Here is a 25,297-nt window from a genome sequence, read left to right on the forward strand (position 1 = left end):
AATCTTTGGTTCAGACCAGTGGACAGCACTTGTTTATTGGTGGGTGAATTTATACACCAAACAGCAAGAACAACCCAGGTTGTTCACCAAAAATGGAACGGCTTCTAAACTTACATTCTTGCTTTTCAAATAAAGATACCAAGAGAATGAAGAAAATTTGATAATAGGAGTAAATTAGAAAGTTGCTTAAAATTGCATGCTCTATCCGAATCACAAAAGAAAAAAAATTGGGTTCAGTGTCCCTTTAAGGAATTTTATAGTTATCTGTGATACTAACAAAACGGAAGTATTTTGACTTTGGATAACTTGGACTAAATAGTATTCACCCTAAATCAGAAAGAAAAAATACTTTTTTTTCTGTAAATAAATATATCATAACATCTCTGGGTCTAGACCAGAACTGGTGATTTTAATTCTACAAAACTATAACACTGTGATATTACAACAAATACTTATCCTAATACTTATCTACTATTTTTATAATTCTCTTTGAAGCATATTATGTATTACCCTTAACAAGGAATCCTAAATTGAGCAGTACCCCATGATATTTTGAAAATCACAAAAAGTGATAGTTTTATTTAGAAATTCTGAAGAAACAAATGCCTGTTAACAACCTAAAGTTGATAATTACTTTGTAATCACATTAGCCACATTTACAAATTTCTGGTATATACAAAAGTAGAATTTTACATAGACATATCACATTTACATGCTAAAATAGTCAATTATTAAGTGAAAGATCTGTGTTTTGATGCTAAAATTTATCTTGATTGATCACTACTGACTTTTATTCAACACTGTAAAATATCCAGCTGCTCACTATATTTGTGATATAATAAACAGTCACTTTTTTATCGTATAGACCAATTTAAAAGTTTGTCATTTAACCCAAATCATTACCTAGTGGAGAGACAGAAAAAAATTGTAAACAAACAACAAAAGGTAACAAAAAACCAATAACAGGCCATAGCTGTAAAATGTTGAAAAGAGCACACAATGAGACGTGTCACTATTGTGACTGTCATCATGCTGTGGGGGGAAAACACATTTAAACATAAACCCATTCAGACCTCTACCTCTTGGCAAATCTCATGAAGAAAGCTACATTTACCCATAATGCTTTATTATGTTGGCAACAGAAAAATGACATATTGATTTATATTATTTAATAAAGAGAATATAGCAAAAGGCAAGAGTCATTTATTGTGTTCTTTTCCTAGTAACAATTGTATTAGAAAGTAATGTGGTAGAAATTTGCCCAATTTAGAAAAACAAATCTGTAGTTTTCTTTGTTAATACGAACCTTGAATTATTGTGCAAGCGATAATCCAATAGAAAGGTCTTTATATAACAATAGTTTGATTTTAACGATAAAAATGAAAGGCTATATCAAAGGCTGGATTAAAAACTACAAATTGCTAAGACAAAGAGTGCAGAGCAACTAAGGTTTTCAATATTGTTAAAACTTTTATATCAATCAAGGGCTAGAGGCATGAATCATTTGCGCCACAGCACGTTGTTATAGAAACCCACATTTTATATTATCAAATTAAAACCAAAATATACTAATTACCCTAGATGTTTATTTTAATGTATGTATGCATTAAAACAACTTACATACAATGTAAAATGTATATTTATTTTAGTAAGACCACATGAATAGGACACAAATTCAGTATTTTCTGTTTTTCTGAATGTCATTTGTCCTCTAAAAATTGAATGGGTAATTGCTCTCTTAAAATATTTTTAGTTAAAAATAAAAGAGTTGAACTTGTACGTTGAACATATTCATTACTAATGAAATCATATTAAATAGCATCTGGTAGCTAAGGTACAAAAATAAAATTCCTTTCACTGAGCCGTAGTAAAATCTCAGAATTAAAGAACATTATTTGCAATACATTTGCAAAATAAATACAACTCCCAACATGTCCTATATAACTACATTTTTGTAGCTCATCTCTAAAGACCAAATCTTCAGCGGCTGCATGAGAACGTATCCGAAATTCAGTTTATCGTATGCGAAGACAGCTTCAGAGTGGAGGCGAACTATTGTGATCTCCCATTTAACATGCAATGTTCGTAGTTTTACGAAAGTAGCAGCTACGGCTATAAATACAAATGGACAAAACCAATTCACCAGTAACAAATACTGTGGAAATGTAGTTGAATAAGAAGACTCGTCTGGCAGAGATCACTTGTCCCTTGTCTATGAAATGTCACTCCAGAGCAATCTTAGCAATATTAGCTCTGACTTTAGCCTGGTCAACTGCATCCAGCAAGTTTTTGGCATCCACTGCTAGGGTATGCGAGGCAGTTAGCATTTGCTTCTTGCACTCCTCGCTCAGCGACGTCACAGCATTCTGCTGCGCCATTCTCATCTTACTGATCAGCTCAGCAAGGTCTTTGCTTAGCAGTTTTTGTGTGCCTTCAATCTGTCCAAGGAGAAAGAGAAGGCATCATTACAAATCTAAGAGGTACGTCCAAGATGAACACACAGTTATTAGTAATGCATTGTTAATAAACTAGTTGTTCTTTAGTATAGTCTATAGAAAAATCGAACCAAAGTTTCCCTTGTGGGCACCTTGGTCGCTGCAGCCCAAAGTGCTGTGCCATATTGGAGTTTGTTTAAAAACACTCAACAACATCCATTGTTACATTTGTAGTTAATTTGTTTGTTTGAGTTCAGCTTATTGTTTATGTGTCTTGGCCAACTACTGTCAATACATAGATATAAATATTTCAAATGATGCTAATAAAAGTTATGTTTTAAGTTAGTTGTGCACCAGATAGTTTTCTTTCTTCTTTGATGATTGGATTGACTTACTTTTTTATTTTGGTTCAAAGGGGCCTGTTGCTCATAACACTTCTTAAAGCATGTGCAGAAGTCACCATGACTTTTGTTATTCCACCCAATTATTAGATAAACATAGACCACAAAATGACAGGCAATGTCATGTGAGTGGAGATCTATATACCTTGTGTTATTTTGTTTTTTTTATGTACATAAACTAAGGAGAATGATATAAAAGAGTTGGAAATGCCAGTATCATCATAGGACAGCATTCATATTTAAAGGGCATTATACTAAATGTTGAAGCACATGAAAGTAATCTAGAATAGCTGTAAAAAGCTGACCAGCAGATATCACCTGAACATCTTTGTATAAAAGGAAGATATTTTACCTCAAAAACATAATTTATGCTTACCAGATAAATTCCTTTCCTTCTGGATAGGGAGAGTCCACGGCTTCATTCCTTACCTTTGGGAAATACAACACCTGGCCACCAGGAGGAGGCAAAGAAACTCCAGCCAAAGGCTTAAATATCCCTCCCACTTCCTCATTACCCCAGTCATTCTGCCGAGGGAAGAAGGAAAAGTAGGAGAAACATTGGGTATAAATGGTGCCCAAAACATAAAATAAATAATAGGGGACCGCCTATAGACAAGAAAAAAACGGGCGGGAGCCATGGACTCTCCCTATCCAGAAGGAAAGGAATTTATCTGGTAAGCATCAATTATTTTTTCCTTCCTAAGATAGGGAGAGTCCACAGCTTCATTCCTTACAGTTGGGAAAACTATACCCAAGCTCCAGAGGACACTGAATTAATAACGGGAGGGAACAAAAAGGAAGATGCGGACCCTATTCTGAGGGCACCACAGCCAGCAAAACTTTTCTCCCGAAAGCTACTTCAGCTGAAGCAAAAACATCAAACTTGTAAAATTTTGAAAAAGCATGTAAGGAGGACCAGGTAGCCACACGTAAGGAGGACCACGTAGCCGCCCTACAAATCTGATTCAGAGAGGCCTCGTTCTTAAAGGCCCAAGAGGAAGCCACTGCTCTAGTGGAATGAGCCGTTATCCTCTCAGGAGGATGATGTCCCGCTGTCTCGTAAGCTAAGCGGATGACACTTCTTAACCAAAAAGATAAGGAAGTCGAAGTAGCCTTCTGCCCCTCATGCTTCCCCAAATAGACAACAAAGAGGAAGATTGTCTAAACTCCATAGTAGTCTGAAGATAGAGCTTCAAGGCGCTAACCACATCCAAATTGTGAAGTAAGCATTTCTTCGATGAAGAAGGTTTAGGACACAAGGAAGGAACCACAATCTCCTGATTGATGTTGCGATCTGACACAACCTTAGGACGAAAACCTAATTCAGTAAGTAAAACTGCCTTATCTGCATAAAAAAATAGATAAGGGGCTCACATTGCAAAGCAGAGATCTCAGAATTTCTGCGCGCAGAGGCGATAGCCAATAAAAAGAGAACCTTCCAATATAACAATTTAACATCAACGAAATGCAGAGGCTCAAACGGAATCTGTTGCAAAACCTGAAGAACAAGATTTAGGCTCCAAGGAGGAGCCCCTGATCTAAACACAGGTCTGATCCCAATCAGAGCTTTAACAAAGGACTGCACGTCTGGAAGCTCAGCTAGTCTTTTGTGCAATAAAATCGACAGGGCCAAAATCTGTCCCCTCAGGGAACTAGCAGAAAGGCCCTTCGCCAGCCTACCCTGGAGAAAAGATAAGATCCTGGCAACCCTAACTCTGTGTCAGGAAAAACCATGTTCTTCCAACCAGAATAAGTAGGTCCTCCACACCTTGTGGTACATACTTTGAGTAACTGGTTTACGAGCTTGAATAAGAGTATCAATGACACTCTCAGAGAAACCTATCTTGGCTAAGACTTAGCATTCAATCTTCACGCAGTCAGCCTTAGAGAATCTAGATATTGATGAACAAATGGACCTTGTATCAGCTGGTCTCTGCGACAAGGTAACTTCCACAGAGGAGATGAGGACATCCCCACTAGATCCGTGAATCACGTCCTTTGCGGCCATGACGGAGCAATCAGGATTGCTGATACCTGCTCCTGCTTGATGCGGGCCACCATTTGAGGAAGAAGCGGTAATAGAGGAAAAAGATATATGAGTTTGAACCTCCAGGGCACTGCTAGTGCATCTATTAGATCCGCTTGGGGATCCCTCGACCTTGACCCGTACCTGGGTAGCTTGGTATTGAGACGGGACACTATGAGATCTATCTCCTGCGTCCCCCACTTGCTGCATATCTCTGCAAACACCTCGGGATGGAGAGACCATTCCCCTGGATGAAAGGATTGCCTGCTGAGAAAATCCGCCTCCCAGTTGTCCACACCCGGAATGTGGATCGCTGACAGCAAACAGCTGTGGGCCTCCACCCATTCCAGATACTTCCTTCATAGCCAAGGAACTTCTCGTTCCCCCTGATGGTTGATGTAAGCCACTGGGGTTATATTGTCTGATAGGAATATGATAAACTGGGAGGAACCCAGAAGTGGCCAAGCCTTCAAGGCCTTGAAGATTGCCCGTAGTTCCAAAATATTGATCGGGGGGAGGACTTCTGAGTCCACAACCCCTGTGCCTTCCTGGCACCCCAAACAGCTCCCCATCCGGATAGGCATGCGTCCGTAATCACAATCTCCCAGTATGGTCTTAAGAAGCATTTCCCTTGGGACAGATGATCTGGACAGACCCACCAAGAGAGTGATTCTCTCGACCGGCTGTCTAATACAATCTGTTGAGACAGATCTGAATGATTGCCGTTCCACTTCCTCATCAAGCACAGTTGTAAAGGTCTGAGACGAAACATGGCAAAAGGAATGAGGTACATGCAGGACACCATGAGACCAATCACCTCCATAAACTGAACCACAGAGGGACTCAAGGAGGTCCGGAGGGCAAGACATGCCGAAGTTAGCTTGCACCGTCTCTGGTCTGTTAGAAATATCCTCATGGATATGGAGTCTATTATAGTACCCAGGAATTCCACCCTGGTACTTGGAATAAGAGAACTCTTTTCCAAATTTACCTTCCATCCATGTGATCAAAGAAGATGAAAGTATGGTGCTTGCACCAGAATATCGTTCAAGTATTGGGCTACTGCAATACCCTGAGTTCTGGCAACAGCTAGAAGAGCCCCCAGAACCTTTGTAAAGACTCTTGGAGCAGTAGCTAGGCCAAACAGAAGGGCAATGAACTGGAAGTGCTGGTCCAGGAATGCAAACCTCAGGAACTTAAAGTGTTCCCTGTGGATTGGAACACAAAGGTAAGCGTCCTTTAGATATATACTGGTCATAAACTGGCCTTTTTGAATCAAAGGAAGGATGGACCTTTTTGTCTCCATCTTGAAGGAAGGGACAATGAGAAATTTGTTTAAGCACTTTAGGTCCAGAATTGGGCGGAAAGTTCCCTCCTTCTTTGGGACCACGAAAAGGTTTGAATAAAACCCCAACCCTCTTTCTTCGATTGGCACCGGGACAACAACTCCTAAGGATGATAGATCCCGAACGCACCCTAGAAAGGTATCCCACTTTTCTGGTCTGGTAGACAGATTCGATAGAAGGAATATGCCCATTGGCGGATGACATTTGAAGCCTATCTTGTATCTCTGAGATACCTGCACACCCTATAATCCCTATCTTTCATTATCTCCCAAAGACTCACAAGAGTCTTCTTTCTCCACCAGGACGTCCAATCATTTCAGGCATAGGCTCCCTTTTGGAGCCTATGTCTGAATGGATTGACAGTATCCTGAAACCACTAGTAAGTAATCTTTACAGCTATACTAGGGACTCAGGACATTTATTAGATGTGCTAAACAATTTTGATTGGCAGGCTGGATATAAGTGGATCACTGTAGATGCCACTTCTTTATATTCATCTATACCTCATGTGCAGGGGTGTTGGGCCTTGGAGTTCTTCCTAGCTAGGAATACTTCTTTTAAGAATGAGGTAAAACAGTTCATTGTTGAGGTTGTGGAGTTCCTGCTTACCCACAATTATTTTGTTTTTGACTCTATGTTCTATTTACAATGTCAAGGAACAGCTATGGGGGCAAAATTTGCCCCCTCATATGCAAATTTGTTTGTGGGTAAGTGGGAACTCCAACATATCTATGATATAGGGGAACCTTTTGGGTCCGGCATCCTTCTGTACATGAGGTATATAGATCTCATTTTTATTGTCAAAGAGGATTTTCCTTTTGATGATTTTCTTACAATTCTAAACACTAATGACGTTAACTTAAGATTCACAGGTGCATTACACCATGATAGTGTGAATTTTTTGGATTTGAGTCTACATGGTGACAATCTTAGTCATAGAATTGTATCTACTACATATAGAAAAAAGACAGCCGGTAACACAATCCTCCATGCTACATCATGTCATCCCCCACATTTAGTGAAATCCATCCCAAGAAGCCAATTTATTAGGCTTAGACGTAATGCCAGCACTACAGATAATTATAATGAATGTGGTAGGGAGCTTATTACTAGATTGGAAGCCAGGGGGTACAACAACAAGGATTTATTTAAAACATTTGCAGAGATCAGGGATTGGAAACCCAATACTGCAGAACAACCCTCAAAGTCAGATAATACTACTACCAGCGGTAATCTGACTAATACAACTTCTCATAGCCATGACATCAGTGTTAGAAAAGATAAAAGAAAAGGTAGAGAATTCTTGGATGACCGTAGTGTTGTATTCTCCACACAGTTTTCTCCTGAGTATAAATCTATATGTGCAATCATCAGAAAACATTTACACATACTTAAGGGTGATGAGATTCTGCAGCCATACATAAAAAAGACTGTAGATTTGTTGCTAGGAAACCTCCTACATTAGCCACTAAGTTATCACCAAGTTTAGTTAAATCTAATACTCAATCAAACAGTAATTGGCTTAGAGGCATAGGTAATTTTAGGGCCCACTTGTCCAATTGCTTAACTTGTGAAAATATGGACCACCAAAAGTTTTTCAAGTAAGGTTACTGGTGATTCCTTTGAAATTAATTTCCATGCTACATGCCTCACAGACTATATAGTTTACCTTTTAGATTGCCAGCTTTGTGGAATACAATATGTAGGCCAGTCGAGCAGAACCCTTAGAGATCTAGCAAGAGAGCACCTTAGGGACATCAAAAATTACAATAAGGACTCAGCGGTTGCCAAGCATTTTAATTTATTTCATTTTATAAACAAACCAAAGTTAAAAATCAAGATCATAGATATAGCCACAACCCCGTACCGGGGGGGTGATATATGTAAGATTTTAGATAAAAAAAAGAGTTATTATACTGGATTTACAAGTTAAAAACCAGGTCACCTTTAGGTATGAATTTAGAGTGGGATATGAGATACTTTGTGGACTAGATCCATAAGTTGTTACAAGGTGTTTTTGGTTAATGGATGTCAGTACATATATCTTCATATTAGTATAATTCTCCATATCCACTAACATACATTTTTTCAATTCCACTTCTATTTTACTCTTTTTTTGCTTATTCCATTAATTTCATAATTCCAAAAGATTTTTTGTGCATGTATTACATATCATCGTATATTACATTATTATATTAATGATTTTCAATTACGTAATAGTTCTAGATTACCAATTTTTTGGAGTTTGGAATTTTTTGGTTTTTGTAAAACTAATATTACTTTAAGTGTTTGGCAGCATTCCCTTCTCTAGATTATTAGGAAAATTATAATGGATTATTTAGAGGTTTTTTTAAATCATTAAGAGATTTTTTCCTGCTTTTTCCTGCTTTATCCTTGTTCTCTTTTTTTCCTTTTTTCCTTTTTTGAAAAATCATATGGGAAATGTATATGCTATATTCTGTTGTTATATCTAGTTTTGTTTTATCAATAATTTGTTATCACTGTATATGGTGCTTTTCTTGGAATTTACATACATGTGATAAATACCACATAAGTGTACATAATATACTGTTAGCTTCTAATATACGGGTGTTTTCCGTAGGATTGCTTATCTTCACAAGTTTTTCCATTATTATGTTTTTATTCTTATCTGATCTGTGGCTCCTTTAAGGGACATATATTTTGAAATAATTTATTCATGCAACACCTGTTTTGTTCTAATTTTGATACTAGGTGTTTTGATTGGTGTATTGTCCCTTTAAAAGCCACAGCAGGTTTCACTTGTCTAACAGCTTCTATGATTAAGCGCTAGCCAGCGCGAAACATGTAAGTCTGCTGTTCCCTCCCTGGCTTGTTGTGTCATATTTACCTTTTTTGCTTCATGTCTACTTTTTAACTGGAATAAAGTACCTTCTTTCAGTATCTCAGTAGCCGCCTGTTTTGTCTTGTACCTTTTTGCGGCTGTCCACCGTTTTTTTGGGCTGGCTCCATACTCTCCCCTATACGGAGTGGGTCTGTTTCCCTCTTACCCGACGGACGTTTCCTGCAGCAGCACCAGCTTTACTATACATCTCTGAGATACCACCTCCAGTACCCACAGATTCTGTAGGTCCTTGAACCAGGAGTCTGAAAAAGGAGAGAGTCTGCCCCCTACACGATCCGATCTCGGATCGGGGCCCACCTGTTCATACAGACTTGTCTTCGGAGGGCTTCTTATTTTGTTTAGATTTATTCCAGGACTGAGCCGGCTTCCAAGTACTCTTGGGTTGCTCTGGCTTGGAGGAGGATTGTTGTGGTTGGGATGTCAAAACGAAAGGAACGAAAATTAGAAGATTGTCGTCCCTTAGACTTGTTCTTCTTATCTTGTGGTAGGAAGGCACCCTTGCTTCCGGTAACCATAGAAATAATGGAGTCTAGGCCTGGACCAAATAAAATCTATCCCTTGAAGGGAAGAGAAAGGAGTCTGGACTGAGAAGTCATATCCGCAGACCAAGACTTCAACCAGAGTGCCCGGCAGGCTAGGACCGCATCACAGATAAAAGAATTAGTAATTCTCAGAGCTTTAATTCTGTCTTGAATATCCTCAAGGGGAGACTCCACCTCAATGAGTTCCGACAATGAGTCGCACCAGTAGGTAGCCACTCCGGCAACCTCGGCAACTGCAGCCAGCGGTTGAAACAAAAATCCTGTATGTTGAAACATATTTCTCAGAAAGGTTTCCATTTTCTTATCCATCGGCTCTGAATGAAGAACTATCCTCAAGAGGTATAGTAGTACATTTAGCAAGTGTAGAGATAGCATCATCCACTTTAGGAATGGAGCCCCATAAATCCAGGTGAGAGTCCGGGACTGGGAACAACTTTTTAAAAGTAGACGAGGGGGAAAAGGAAGAACTAATTCTTTCCCATTCGTTCTTAATAATGTTCGCCATCTTAACCGGCACAGGAAAAGTCAAAGGAACTTTCCTGTCTTCGTAAACTCTGTCTAATTTAGGTATCATAGGTTCTTCTTCCTGTTATTACAAGTACAGCAAGTAATAGGAGCTGTGCAACACTTTCAAAAACGAAAGTGAATTTTATAAGTGAAACCTGTTTGTTCCAGCCAAAAACACAGTCTATTAGGCCAGGAAACAAAATCACACAAAGCAGCATGTAAATAATTAATACACTGATTAATTAACCCCAACTGTTCAATAAACCCCCTTCAGAGGATATTAACCCTGGATCCTATCAAAGTATAAGGGATCCACACTGTGACCCTGTTATAGCATTTTATGTGTAAAAATTGAAACAATCTTACCTCCAGGATCCATGCTGTGGAACAGAACACAGTCTCTCAAGTGTGACAGTCCTATAGTAGCGCTCCTGACATGGAGTTGAGTGAGAGAAAGCAGGCAGTGAAACTCATCAACACTGATTGCTTAGGAGCTGTTAGCAGTAGTCTGTATGGTTTCGCAGAAAAACTTTCCCTGCATCTCCAGACTCTAACTTTCATCAATACTATCACTGAGAGGTTGACATGACTACTTAAAACTCCAGTTCTATCTCGAAGGGCAGATACCCTTTTTCAGGACTCTCCGAATCTTCTGACACTTCTCTGCCACCTCCTAATGTGACGAAAGGCAAAGAATAACTGGGGTAATGAGGAAGTGGGAGGGATATTTAAGCCTTTGACTGAGGTGTCTTTGCCTCCTCCTGGTGGCCAGTTGTTGTATTTCCCAACAGTAAGGAATAAAGCCGTGGACCGAACTGTTCTATGAAATTTAGCTAGATTTTAGTAAAATCCCATGAGATCACAGTAAAGCAAAGTGGCTGTTTTTTTTTTTTAGGATAACTTCACAAAACACTCTGATGAGCTGAAGAAATTTTGAGGTAAAATAGTTTCCTTTTTTTTACATAGAGATGCTCAGGTGATATTTTCTTGTCAGTATTTTCAAGTTATTTAGCATCTGGATGTTATGTACCTTTTAGACCTTGCCAAAACTACTGCTTGACAGGGCCTTAGGGGTATTGCTCTCAGTATACACCAACAGCACAGATACTTATACCACAAGTTGAACCTTTCCTTAAAGTGATTTCCATTGCTGGGGGGTATGAATGAATTATTTGTGGTTAAGAAATGCCAGCTGCTTATAAGCTACTGCACTGTGATTTATCTGTATCGCTTAGGGTTCTTCAAACTTTTTCTCACAAGCCCCAATACTACGATACCACATACCATTTCGACCCTATTTTTATGCTTGGTCCGAAAAATTCTGAAGTAATATACAAGGTAGCTGCAATTTTTTGGCAAAGTAAATTAAATTTGTGCATACTTATTTACTGTAGTCAAACTTGAGATAACACACACCACACACACTCTCATACAACACACACACACCACGCACACTCTCATACAACACACACACACCACACGCACTCTCATACAACACACGCATGCACTCTCACGCACCAACACGCACTCTCATACAACACACGCACCACAAAATTCTCATACAACACACACACCACACATACAACACACACACCACACACACTCTCATACAACGCACACACCACACGCACTCTCATACAACGCATACACCACACGCACTCTCATACAACGCATACACCACATGCACTCTCATACAACACACACACCACACGCACTCTCATACAACACACACATGCACACTCACGCACCACACAAACTCTCATACAACACACGCACCGCACAAATTCTCATACAACACACACACCACACATACAACACACACCACACACTCTTATACAACACACACACCACACACACTCTCATACAACGCACACACACCACACGCACTCTCATACAACGCATACACCACACGCACTCTCATACAACGCATACACCACATGCACTCTCATACAACACACACACCACACGCACTCTCATACAACACACGCATGCACTCTCACGCACCACACAAACTCTCATACAACACACGCACCGCACAAATTCTCATACAACACACACACCACACATACAACACACACCACACACTCTTATACAACGCACACACCACACGCACTCTCATACAATGCATACACCACATGCACTCTCATACAACACACACATACTCTCACACAACACACACGCACTCTCATACAACACACGCACTCTCATACAACACACGCACCACACAAATTCTCATACAACACACACACCACACATACAACACACACACCACACACTCTTATAGAAAACACACACCACACGCACTCTCATACAACGCACACACCACACGCACTCTCATACAACGCATACACCACATGCACTCTCATACAACGCACACACCACATGCACTCTCATACAACACACACACCACATGCACTCTCATACAACACACACACCACATGCACTCTCATACAACACACACACCACACGCACTCTTACAAAATACACACACCACACGCACTCTTATACAACACACACATACTCTCATACAACACACACGCACTCTCATACAACACACACGCCCTCTCATACAACACACACACCACACATACTCTCATACAACACACGCACTCTCATACAACACCCACACCACACACGCTCTCATACAACACACACACCACATGCACTCTCACACAACACACACACCACATGCACTCTCATACAACACACACACCACACACACTCTCATACAACACACACACCACACGCACTCTTATACAACACACACATACTCTCATACAACACACACGCACTCTCATACAACACACGCACTCTCATACAACACACGCACTCTCATACAATACACGCACTCTCATATAACACACACACCACACGCACTCTCATACAACACACACACCACACGCACTCTTATACAACACACACATACTCTTATACAACACACACATACTCTCATACAACACACACACCCTCTTATACAACACACACACTCTCATACAACACCCACACCACACGCACTCTCATACAACACCCACACCACACACATTCTTATACAATACACACACCACACGCACTCTTATACAACACACACATACTCTCATACAACACACACGCCCTCTCATACAACACACACGCCCTCTCAAACAACACACACACCACACATACTCTCATACAACACCCACACCACACACGCTCTCATACAACACACACACCACATGCACTCTCACACAACACACACACCACATGCACTCTCATACAACACACACACCACACACACTCTCATACAACACACACACCACACGCACTCTTATACAACACACACATACTCTCATACAACACACACGCACTCTCATACAACACACGCACTCTCATACAATACACGCACTCTCATATAACACACACACCACACGCACTCTCATACAACACACACACCACACGCACTCTTATACAACACACACATACTCTCATACAACACACACATACTCTCATACAACACACACACCCTCTTATACAACACACACACTCTCATACAACACACACACCACACACACTCTCATACAACACACACGTCACACACTCTCCTACAACACACACACACTCTCCTACAACACACACACACACACTCTCCTACAACACACACACACTCTCCTACAACACACACACCACAAGCACTTTCATACAACACACGCACTCTCATACAACACACACACACACTCTCCAACACACACACACACTCTCCAACACACACACACTCTCCAACACACACACACTCTCCTACAACACACACACTCTCCTACAACACACACACTCTCCTACAACACACACAATCTCCTACAACACACACACTCTCCTACAAAACACACACTCTCCTACAACACACACACCACACACGCACTCTCCTACAACATACACAACACACACGCACTCTCCTACAACACACACACGCACTTTCATACAACACACACACAAACACTCACCTACAACACACCACACATGCTCTCCTACAACACACACACTCTCCTACAACACACACACGCTCCTACAACACACCACACACGCTCTCCTACAACACACCACACACGCTCTCCTACAACACACAACACACGCTCTCCTACAACACACCACACACGCTCTCCTACAACACACCACACACGCTCTCCTACAACACACCACACGCTCTCCTACAACACACCACACACACTCTCCTACAACACACCACACACACTCTCCTACAACACACCACACACACTCTCCTACAACACACCACACACACTCTCCTACAACACACCACACACACACTCCTACAACACACCACACACACTCTCCTACAACACACCACACACACTCTCCTACAACACACCACACACACTCTCCTACAACACACCACACACACTCTCCTACAACACACCACACACACTCTCCTACACCACACCACACTCTCCTACACCACACGCACTCTCCTACAACACACACACTCTCCTACAACACACACACTCTCCTACAACACACACACTCTCCTACAACACACCACACACGCTCTCCTACAACACACCACACACGCTCTCCTACAACACACCACAAACGCTCTCCTACAACACACCACAAACGCTCTCCTACAACACACCACACACGCTCTCCTACAACACACCACACACGCTCTCCTACAACACACCACACACACTCTCCTACAACACACCACACACACTCTCCTACAACAAACACACAAGTGGCGACCCAGTACATGGTGTTGCAACTCAATAATGGGTCCCGACCTGTGGTTTGAAGAACCCTGACTTTGATTAAAAATAAATGCATAATTTCTGGACTAACCAAACTGACTGACCAGGCAATGTTATACATTAGTCCAGGGGGCATATATGGCCACTAAAAGAGGATTTATTTACACTAGAGAGAGTCTGTAAAATCATTTATTTTCTGATTTAGATAGAACATACAATTTTAAACAACTTACTAATTTACTTCTATTATCAAATTTTCTTTGTTGAAAAGTTGGAAGGTAAGCTTAGGAGCGTGCACGTGTCTGCATCACTATATGGCAGCAGTTTAGCAAGAATGTTATACCTTAAGAAGGGCATAAGATGGCAGCACTATATTCTGCTATATAGTGCTGCAGACGTGCACACTACCTAGATATCTCTTCAGCTAACAATAACATGAGAATAAAACAAATTTGATAATAAATTGGAACCTTTTTTTAAAATTGTGTGCACTGTCTGAGCCAGGAAAGAAAAAATTGGGTTGCATGTCCCTTTAAAAAGAGGTAAATGGTGAATTAAAAAATTTGTTTTTTGCACATTTAAATACAAACAAATCTCTATTTTTACCTGTTTACATGATGTATCGAGAGTTTACTTACCTCTGTGCGAGATGAAGACGGTAATGACGGCAACAGTTCATCAACATTCCCAATAAGCTTTCTGAGTGTCAATCCTACATTCTGCAAGATAGCATGAGCATGGAAAACAATTATATATACCGAGCATATATGGTATTAATCAATCCTCCATTCTGCAAGATAGCATGAGCATGGAAAACAATTATTATATATACCGAGCATATATGGTATTAATCAATCCTACATTCTGTAAGTTAACGTGAGCATGAAAACAAATATTATATATACCAAGTCAATATGGTATTAATCAATCCTACATTCTGCAAGTTAACGTGAGCATAACCCCCCCCATAAATTATGCTTACCTGATGATTTCATTTCCATCTGTGGGAGGAGAGTCAACTGCTTCATTCATTACTTGTGGGAATTAAGAACCTGGCCACCAGGAGGAGGCAAAAACACCCCAGCAAAACGCTTAAAAACCTCCCCCACACCCCTCATCCCCCAGTCATTCTGCCAAGGGAACAAGGAACAGTAGGAGAAATATCAAGGTATAAATCGTGCCACAAGAATAAAATAAAATTTAGGCCCGCCCATCAGAGATACAGGCGGCAGCCGTGGACTCTCCTCCCACAGATGAAATGATCAGGTAAGCATAATTTATATTTTCAATCTTAATGGGAGGAGAGTCCACTGCTTCATCCATTACTTGTGGGAACAAATACCCAAGCTCTAGAGGACACTGAATGAAACTGGGAGGGTAAAAGGCGGGGGCACCACAGCCTGCAAAACCTTTCTCCCAAAAACAGCTTCCGCAGAAGAAAAAACGTAAAATTTGTAAAAAGTGTGTAAGGAGGACCAGTCCTGTGATGAAAGGCAAAGAATGACTGGGGGATGAGGGAGGTGAGGGAGGTATTTAAGCCATTGGCTGGGGTGTCTTTGCCTCCTCCTGGCGGCCAGGTTCTTAATTCCCAACAGTAATGAATGATGCCGTGGACTCTCCTCCCCTTTAGATGGAAAGGAACGAAAATTACTCTGACGTCCTTTCTGCCTCCACTGCAGAGGGAACATCAAAATACTTGTTCAGCTTACTAGACTTCTTAGGGTTAACAACGATAGAAGTATCGGAGCCATCCAAGGTAGCCAAAAAAACCTTCAGTAACAAGCGGAGGTGTTCCAGCTTAAATCTGAAGGACACAACTTCAGCATCAGTAGAAGGAATTATACTGCCTGAATCCAAAATTTCACCCTCAGATGTACCAGAAGGATCTCCATTCTGAGATTTCTGAGAGGAAATACTTTGATTAGCCATCTCAGGATCAGAAACCTTACTTACTGTTTCTTTAAATTTCCTTTTGTGTTTTCCCTGCAGCATGGGAAAAGCAGACAGCGCCTCAAATACCGCAGAAGATACATGGGCAGCAATATCTTGCAAAATAACTCCAGACGGAGCATGAGAGGAAACGCAGGGCACTGCATGTGCAGATGAATAAGATTGGGACGCTTGAGGAGAAAGCTGCAGCACATCTGAATCAGGAGGCTCCTGAACAGCATCCGCCTTATCTAATGATGGCTTAAAAAAGTCTATTTCTATAAGCTAAAGTTCTTTCAATACATGAAGAACAAAAAGGTATTGGGGTTTCCACCTGGCCATCAAAACATAAGCTACAGGTAACATCCTGCACAGTCTCCTGATCCATAATTCAAAAAGAGAAGAAAATAAAAAAATTTACCTTTTTTTTTTTTAAAACTCTTTTTTTTTTATCTTTTAACAAAGAATATAATACAGTACCAAAAAACGTTTTTAAATCAATGTTCCCTTTAAATTTACCAAATCAAGAAAACATACCCCAGGCAACACTCAGTTACTGAGGTGCCCTACCTGTCCTGCAACCCGCAGCAAACTTAGGGAAAAAAACGATCACGTTTACAATCCGGATTTCCAGAGAAGCAAAAACAGCAAGAAGTCTTCTAAACAGCAGTCAAAACATCCCCCTGAAGCGTTTCAGCTGAATAAGTGCCACATTTTCCACTGCTACTTAGAAAAATAAAACTGGCACTTACCTTAATATTTATCTGTCAGGCAGTAGGACAGCTCACCTGGTTTGAGAGAATGCCATCCCTCACATGGACCTGTGGAAATACAGAAAGACTGAGTAAACTTACTCAGGCTATCTAAATAGGGCAGCAAAATGTTTTGGGAAAACGCAGTGAGGATTGGACCCCACAAGTTCTCAATTGCTTAAAAGCCACCACTGCCCTACTGAAAAGACTGACATGGGCTAAGTCTAGACCCTTTAGAAAGATCAGAGCAAACCTATTCTGATTTAAAATAAAAAAATCTTGATTGTAGATCAGACACCAAAACTTCATCTCCTCCTTGCACCGCAGGCAAAGAGAATGACTGGAGGTTAAGGGTAAGGGAAGTGACATATATAGCAGCTTTGCTGTAGCGCTCTTTGCCTCCTTCTGCTGGCCAGGAGTAATATTCCCACTAGTAATTGATGATTCTGTGGACTCACCATATCTTAGGAAAGAAATAGCTAGATTTATACCTGAACAAACAATAATATCTCATAAAAAGCTATTTTTTTCTTATCTATTTGTTATACAAAAAATTTGATATATGATATTTTCACATAAATGAATGTGTATTTGTATTTCTGTAAATCATGGTATGGCTCGCTCACGCTTTTTTCTTTTTTTAAATGATTATTAATGCTAGAATTTATACATATATCTTTGCACATACTTGTATATATATATATATATATGTGTGTGTGTATATCAGAAATCTTTTGCAAACATATTTACATGTCCATAAATTCCTTTTTTGTTCTAAACAATGTTGTCTTTCATATCTCTGTGTTTATTTATACCACTATATGTATATATAGTGTAAATATACAATTATTCTGAGTAAGAATAATTGTGAATATAATGTAATCAGGGTATCATATGTATTTATTGGATATTTTAAGAGCTGGGCCAGTTTTCTTCCTGCACCTGTGTAACCCCTCCTGATTGCAGTCTAGTTTTAAACACCACCCCTACACATGTGTTATAAAATGGGCTGGCATATAACATGACATTTCTTAATGAAAATTAAATTCAAGAGAAGGAAGAAAAACACTGAAAATAGCATGACAGTAAAGAGGTGATTTTAATTTCTGCTGTATCTGATTCATGACATAGTAAAGAGAAAGACAGCGCCTCATGGTGCAAGTAGGTTCCAGGCAAAAAGGATCACAAAGAGACAATAACAGATGGTAATATACTCACAAAAGGATTGGCACCCTTATTGAAAGAGGTGCAAATAGGCAGACTGACATTTAAATCAGCAGTCAGTACGCTGTAGCCGGATGGTATCCAGGTTCCCAGACAGGCGGCTGTGGGCTCTCTTCCGTAGGTAGAGTCAGGATCCTCCAGTGTCGTGATGTGAATGAACCAATACGAAGAGGGTTTCAAGACCGGAACTAGAAGCTGAGTTGTGGAATAAACTGAAGCGGAGGATACATTTAGTAGAGCACCTCATTTAGTGCTAGAAATGCAGTCTGGGGTCTATTCGGTCACCCAGAAGACCAACTTCCTGCACAGGAGCTGATGTCTGTGTGGACAGAAAGGAGACACAGGTGCCTATATGGCCTAGTATTGTTGGTACAAAGATATAGATACAAACAATGAGAGGAATGGTACTCACAATGGATAAAGCACCTCTTGTGATGCTATAGAAGCATGAAGGGATCAATTCAGTCACCCAACAGACTTGTAGCCAGGCATCCAAGTGGATTCAGTGGTGCAGAGGATCCCACAGTAAACCAGAAGGTGATTTTCCTCAGATAAAAAGGAAGAAATATCCCAAAGAAAATACAGCAAGTGTTCAAATGCTAAAAATGACTTTAATAAAAATTATAAAATCACAGGGAACGCGTTTCTCAGCCAATGGCTGTTTCATCAGGCCTGATGAAACAGCCATTGGCTGAGAAACGCGTTGTCTGTGATTTTATAATTTTCATTAAAGTCATTTTTAGCATTTGAAACTTGCTGTATTTTCTTTGGGAAGTTGGTCTTCTGGGTGACCGAATAGACCCCAGACTGCATTTCTAGCACTAATTGAGGTGCTCTACTAAATGTATCCTCCGCTTCAGTTTATTCCACAACTCAGCTTCTAGTTCCGGTCTTGAAACCCTCTTCGTATTGGTTCATTCACATCACGACACTAGAGGATCCTGACTCTACCTACAGAGGAGAGCCCACAGCCGCCCGTCTGGGAACCTGGATACCATCCGGCTACAGCGTACTGACTACTGATTTAAATGTCAGTCTGCCTATTCGCACCTCTTTCAATAAGGGTGCCAATCCTTTTGTGAGTATATTACCATCTGTTATTGTCTCTTTGTGATCCTTTTTGCCTGGAACCTACTTGCACCATGAGGCGCTGTCTTTCTCTTTACTATTTTTAGATACTGTGTTCTGATCAGACATCTCAAAGACCAGCTGCCTGCTGCATAGTGAATCTTTCCGTTTCAATATTTCTACTGTGGATCTTCAACCTCTCCTTACAGATATTGACATTTCCAATCACCATCTTCCGGCACCTCATTTGGGACTTTTATTACGATAAGCATTTTTTTATTAATTGTTACATTCTAATTATATTTATATTTATGGTTTTTTTGGATTGTGCACACGTACTCTACTGGTATAACAACCATTTATTATTTATTATCACTTCACTAGCAGTGCTATTATACACTATGGTCACATTATTTCTTTTTTTCTAATATGAGAATGTAATCCACTGTTACACAATACATATTAACCATTACGCACTCCTCTTTTCACTTGCATCCACCCTCTCCAACACAGATTGAGGATTTAATAGTCTCATTCCATTTTTAATTTGCACTAGAATTGTTTCAGGCGCACGCTATTACCATTTCGTTATTTGGTATTTTTTTTAATCTGATTCATGACAGTTTAATGTTAGGTAGACTATCCCTTTGAACTATCAGCTTAAGATTATATTGAATCAAACATCATTTGATTATTAAAATCATTGTTAGAAATATTACACTGTGTGGCCTAATGTCATCATCAATGTTTATCTGTAATACTAATTTCACATATACATACTTTCAAAGTATAATAAACAATGTAACAAATAGCACTTACAAGTTCTGATGAGTGATCAATAACTCAAGTATAGATCAATTTGATTTGTTAGTGATAGTAGAAAAATGTATATTTCAATCAAATTGGCTGATTTAATTAATCACGTGATTATGCATTTACCAATAAGAAGTTGTGGAAAACTTTACTAGATTGTGGGTTGTTTAGAAGTTTCAGTATTGCGTCAAATTTGATGCGAAAAACATAAATTATGCTTACCTGATAATTTAATTTCCATCTGTGGGAGGAGAGTCCACTGCTTCATTCATTACTTGTGGGAATTAAGAACCTGGCCACCAGGAGGAGGCAAAGACATCCAAGCCAAAGGCTTAAATATCTCCCCCATCCCCTCATCCCCCAGTCATTCTGCCAAGGGAACAAGGAACCGTAGGAGAAATATCAGGGTATAAATGGTGCCAGAAGATTAATAATAAATTTTGGTCCGCCCACCGGAGAAACGGGTGGGTGCAGTGGACTCTCCTCCCACTGATGGAAAATAAATGATCAGGTAAGCATAATTTATGTTTTCCATCTAAATGGGAGGAGAGTCCACTGCTTCATTCATTCATTACTTGTGGGAACAAACACCCAAGCTCTAGAGGACACTGAATGAAAAAAAAAACGGGAGGGTATAAGGAGGCGGACCCTATACTGAGGGCACCACAGTCTGCAGAACCTTTCTCCTAAAAGCTGCTTCCACAGAAGCAAAAACGTCAAATTTATAAAAGACCAAGTGGCCGCCTTACAAATCTGCTCCATAGAAGCCTCCTTCTTAAAGGACAAGAAGAGGCCACAGCTCTAGTCGAATGAGCCATAATCCTCTGAGGAGGCTTGTGTCCCGCTGTCTCATAGGCCAGACGGATCATACTCCTCAACCAAAAAGATAGAGAGGTAGCAGAGGCCCTTTGCCCCCTGCGCTTCCCTGAATACACAACAAATAAGGACGAAGTCTGTCTGAACTCCTTCGTGGCCTGAAGATAAAACTTCAAAGCCCGAACCACGTCCAGATTATGAAGTAACCTCTCCTTTGAAGAAGAAGGGTTAGGAAACAAAGGAACTACTATTTGCTGATTGATGTTACGACTCGACACTACCTTGGGAAGGAAACCCAATCCAGTGCGAAGAACAGCCTTAACAGCATGAAACACCAAGTAGGGAGGCTCACATTGCAAGGTCGCCAACTCAGAGACTCTGCGTACCGATGCAATAGCCAGTAATAATAAGACTTTCCACGAAAGAACCTAAATGTCAAGAGCATGCATAGGCTCAAACGGAGCCCTCTGCAAAACCTTAAGAACTAAATTTAAGCTCCAAGGAGGAGCCACATTTCTGAAGACATGCCTGATCCTAACCAGCGCCTGAACAAAGGACTGAATGTCAGGAAGCTCTGCAAGCTTCTTATGCCACAGTACAGATAAAGCCAATATCTGTCCCCTCAGGGAACTGGCAGCAAGACCCTTATCCAGACCATCCTGGAGAAAAGCCAAAATCCTGAATACCCTGACCTTGTACCATGGGTATCCTCGTTCCTCACAGCAGGACAAGTAGGTCCTCCACACCTTGTGGTAAATGCGTTGAGTGACCGGCTTCCTGACCTGAACGAGAGTGTCAATCACGTTTTTCGAAAATCCTCTCTTGGCTAAGACTAATCGATCAATCTCCACACAGTCAGCCTCAGAAAATTGAGATTTTGATGTAGAAAAGGACCTTGAACTAGCAGATCCCTGTGACAAGGTAACTTTCACAGAGGAGAGGATGACATTGGCACCAGATCCGCAAACCACATCCTCCGCGGCCACGCCGGAGCAATCAAAATAGCCGAAGCTTGCTCCTGCTTGATGCGGGCCACTACCCAAGGTAGAAGAGGTAACGGTGGAAATTTGTAAATTAGGTCGAAGTCCCAGGGTACCGCCAAGGCATCTATCAGTTCCGCCTGGGGATCCCTGGATCGCGACCAGTATCTGGGTAGCTTGCAATTGAGTCTGGATGCCATAAGATCTATCTCCGGCTCCCCCCATCTGCAGCAGATCTCCGCAAACATTTCAGGATGGAGGGACCATTCCCCTGGATGAAACATTTGTCCCCTCAAAAAATCTGCTTTCCAGTTGTCCACACCCGGAATGTGGATCGCTGAGAGCGAACAATTGTGAGTCTCTGCCCATTCCAGAATCTGAGATACTTCCCTCATGGCTAGGGAGCTTCTCGTCCCCCCTGATGGTTTATGTAAGCCACAGAGGTAATGTTGTCAGACTGGAATCTGATGAATCAGGACGACCCTAGAAGGGGCCAAGCCCTCAGAAAGTTGAATATCGCTCAAAGTTCCAAAATATTTATAGGTAGACTCGACTCTTCTCGAGTCCATCTGCCCTGTGCCCTTCTGACAACCCAAACAGCTCCCCATCCTGATAGACTTGCATCCGTGGTCACAATCTCCCACGATTGTCTCAAAAAGGATGTCCCGGTCGGGTCCACCAAGATAGGGACTCCCTGACCGGTCTGTCTAGATATATCTGTTGGGACAAATCTGAATGATCGCCGTTCCATTGTCTCATCATGCACAGCTGAAGAGGTCTGAGATGGAACCTGGCGAAAGGAATGACATCTATGCTGGATACCATGAGCCCGATCACCTCCATACACCTGGCCACAGATGTCCTGGAGGATGTCTGAAGAGCTAGACAGTTGGACACAAGCTTGCACCGTCTCTGATCTGTCAAGAATATCTTCATCACTGAAGAATCTATTATTGTTCCCAGGAATTCCACCCTGTTGCTGGGGACCAATAAACTCCTTCATTTATCTTCCACCCGTGGGATCGAAGGAGAAGGAGAAGAGCTCTTGAGTGATCCTCCGCAAGACTGTAGGACGGAACCTGGACCAGGATATCGTCCAGATAAGGTGCGGCTGCAATTTCTCTGGCTCTCGCTACTACCGTAGAGATGATAAAATCCAGGCCTAGGCCAAACAAAACCTTCCCCTTGAATGGGAGGGAAAGCAAACGAGACTTAGAAGTCATGTCAGCAGACCATGACTTTAGCCTCAAAGCACTGCAGGCTAAAACAGAAAACCCTAATGTCTTAGCATTCAGGAGAATAATTTGCATGTTAGCATCACAAATGAATGAATTTGACACCTTTAAGGCCTTAATTCGGTCTAGAATTTCATTGAGAGGAGTCTCCACCTCGACCATCGCTGCTAGTGGGTCACACCAGTAGGTAGCCACACCCGCCACCTCAACGACTGCTGCTGCCGGCTGAAAAATGAACCCTGTGAGTTGGAACATCTTCCGCAACATGGACTCCAAATTTTTATCCATGGGTTCCTTGAAAGAGGAGCTATCCTCTAGCGGAGCTATCCTCTAGCGCTTCTGGAACGGGGAAAAGCTTTTTAAATGAAGAAGAGGGGGGAAAAGGATGAACCAAGTTTATCCCATTCATTCTTAATATAGTTAGCCATTTTGATTGGAACCGGGAAGGCCTAGGGCACTACCTGTCCTCATAGACTATCAAGTTTAGGAATTGAAGGTTCCTCCGGTAGTTTTGGTTCCGGAACCTGCAACGTAGCAAGCACCTCTTTTAGCAGATAGCGCAAATGCTCCATCTTAAACTTAAAATCGGGCTCCTCTGCGGACGGAGGCCTAGAAGTAGCCGATTCCGCCCCAGAAGCGTCATCCTACGATAAATCGGAGTTGTCCTCCTCAGCTGATAATCTGTCTGAGACATCCAGCGGAGTCGACGACCCCTGAGATGGATAGCAGTGCCGTACCTTCCGCTTGCGCTTAGGACGAGGCATTGCATTAATGGCCGCAGAAACCGCCGCCTATAATTGATCAGCGAAGTCGGGAGGCCAAAGGGCCCCTCCCGCAGGTGGATTAGTAGTACCCTGGGGAACTGCTTGTGTAATCGGATTGCAGGGAATGCACCTCGCAGGGCGGAGAACCCTCAGAGGTGGAAGGCTCAGTCGTACTAAATACTTTATTCTTTTTGGAAATTGCAATAGTGTCAAAGCATGTGGAACAGAGTTGCATCGGCGGTTCGGAACCTCCTCACAATATACACAGTTAATAGGTTTAGAGTATCCTCTAACATATCAGAGTCCTCCATAGCTTGCGCCTTTATTACGGACTTGATAAAAAAAATAAATGGCACCTTTATATCCCAATGGCCGGGGCACTCACCACCTCCTATGACTCAGACTACAAGAAACCGCTTTTGTCTCCTCCGAACGCAGGTCAAGAAAGAGGAAGTTGTAGAGGCCACACCCGGTCACATGGAGTTGCCATGCAGGACCGCCCCTGCACTTGAGAGGAAGCACCAAAAAAGCCTGCCTCAAACTCTCGCTATGAACTGTGTTCCACACTGACAGAGCCTCATCTCCCACAAATGCAGTAGCAAACACAATAAACAATATTATGCATAATAATATCCCCCCTGTTCAACAGCCCTCTTCCGAGGGTATTACCTTAGATTCTATAAAGATAAAAGGAGCCACACTGTGACCCTGTCTTCATGCGTTATCAAATATATATATAAATGAAACAATTTTACCAGAATCAACGCCGTGGAACAGGAACACGGCCCTTCAAGTGTGACAGGTTAGTAGCATTGCTCCTGACATGGACTTGAGAGAAG

General features: G+C 41.4%; 1 protein-coding gene across 5 annotated transcripts in view; it reads right to left on the reverse strand.

Annotated features, from left to right (window-relative positions):
- Nucleotides 1-548: 548 nt before the first annotated feature.
- The window catches only part of PTK2B (protein tyrosine kinase 2 beta), a 607,866-nt gene continuing 583,117 nt past the window's right edge, over nt 549-25,297 (reverse strand). For all 5 annotated transcript variants that reach the window (XM_053709509.1, XM_053709510.1, XM_053709513.1 and 2 more), the window contains 2 exons: nt 15,516-15,596; nt 549-2,438 (listed from right to left, as the gene is read on the reverse strand). In XM_053709509.1, the coding sequence (XP_053565484.1) occupies nt 2,223-2,438; nt 15,516-15,596 (297 nt within the window). In that variant the 3' untranslated portion in view covers nt 549-2,222. The remainder of the gene's footprint in view (nt 2,439-15,515; nt 15,597-25,297) is intronic.

Source organism: Bombina bombina, chromosome 4, assembly GCF_027579735.1.
Source record: "Bombina bombina isolate aBomBom1 chromosome 4, aBomBom1.pri, whole genome shotgun sequence".
Taxonomy (NCBI): domain Eukaryota; kingdom Metazoa; phylum Chordata; class Amphibia; order Anura; family Bombinatoridae; genus Bombina; species Bombina bombina.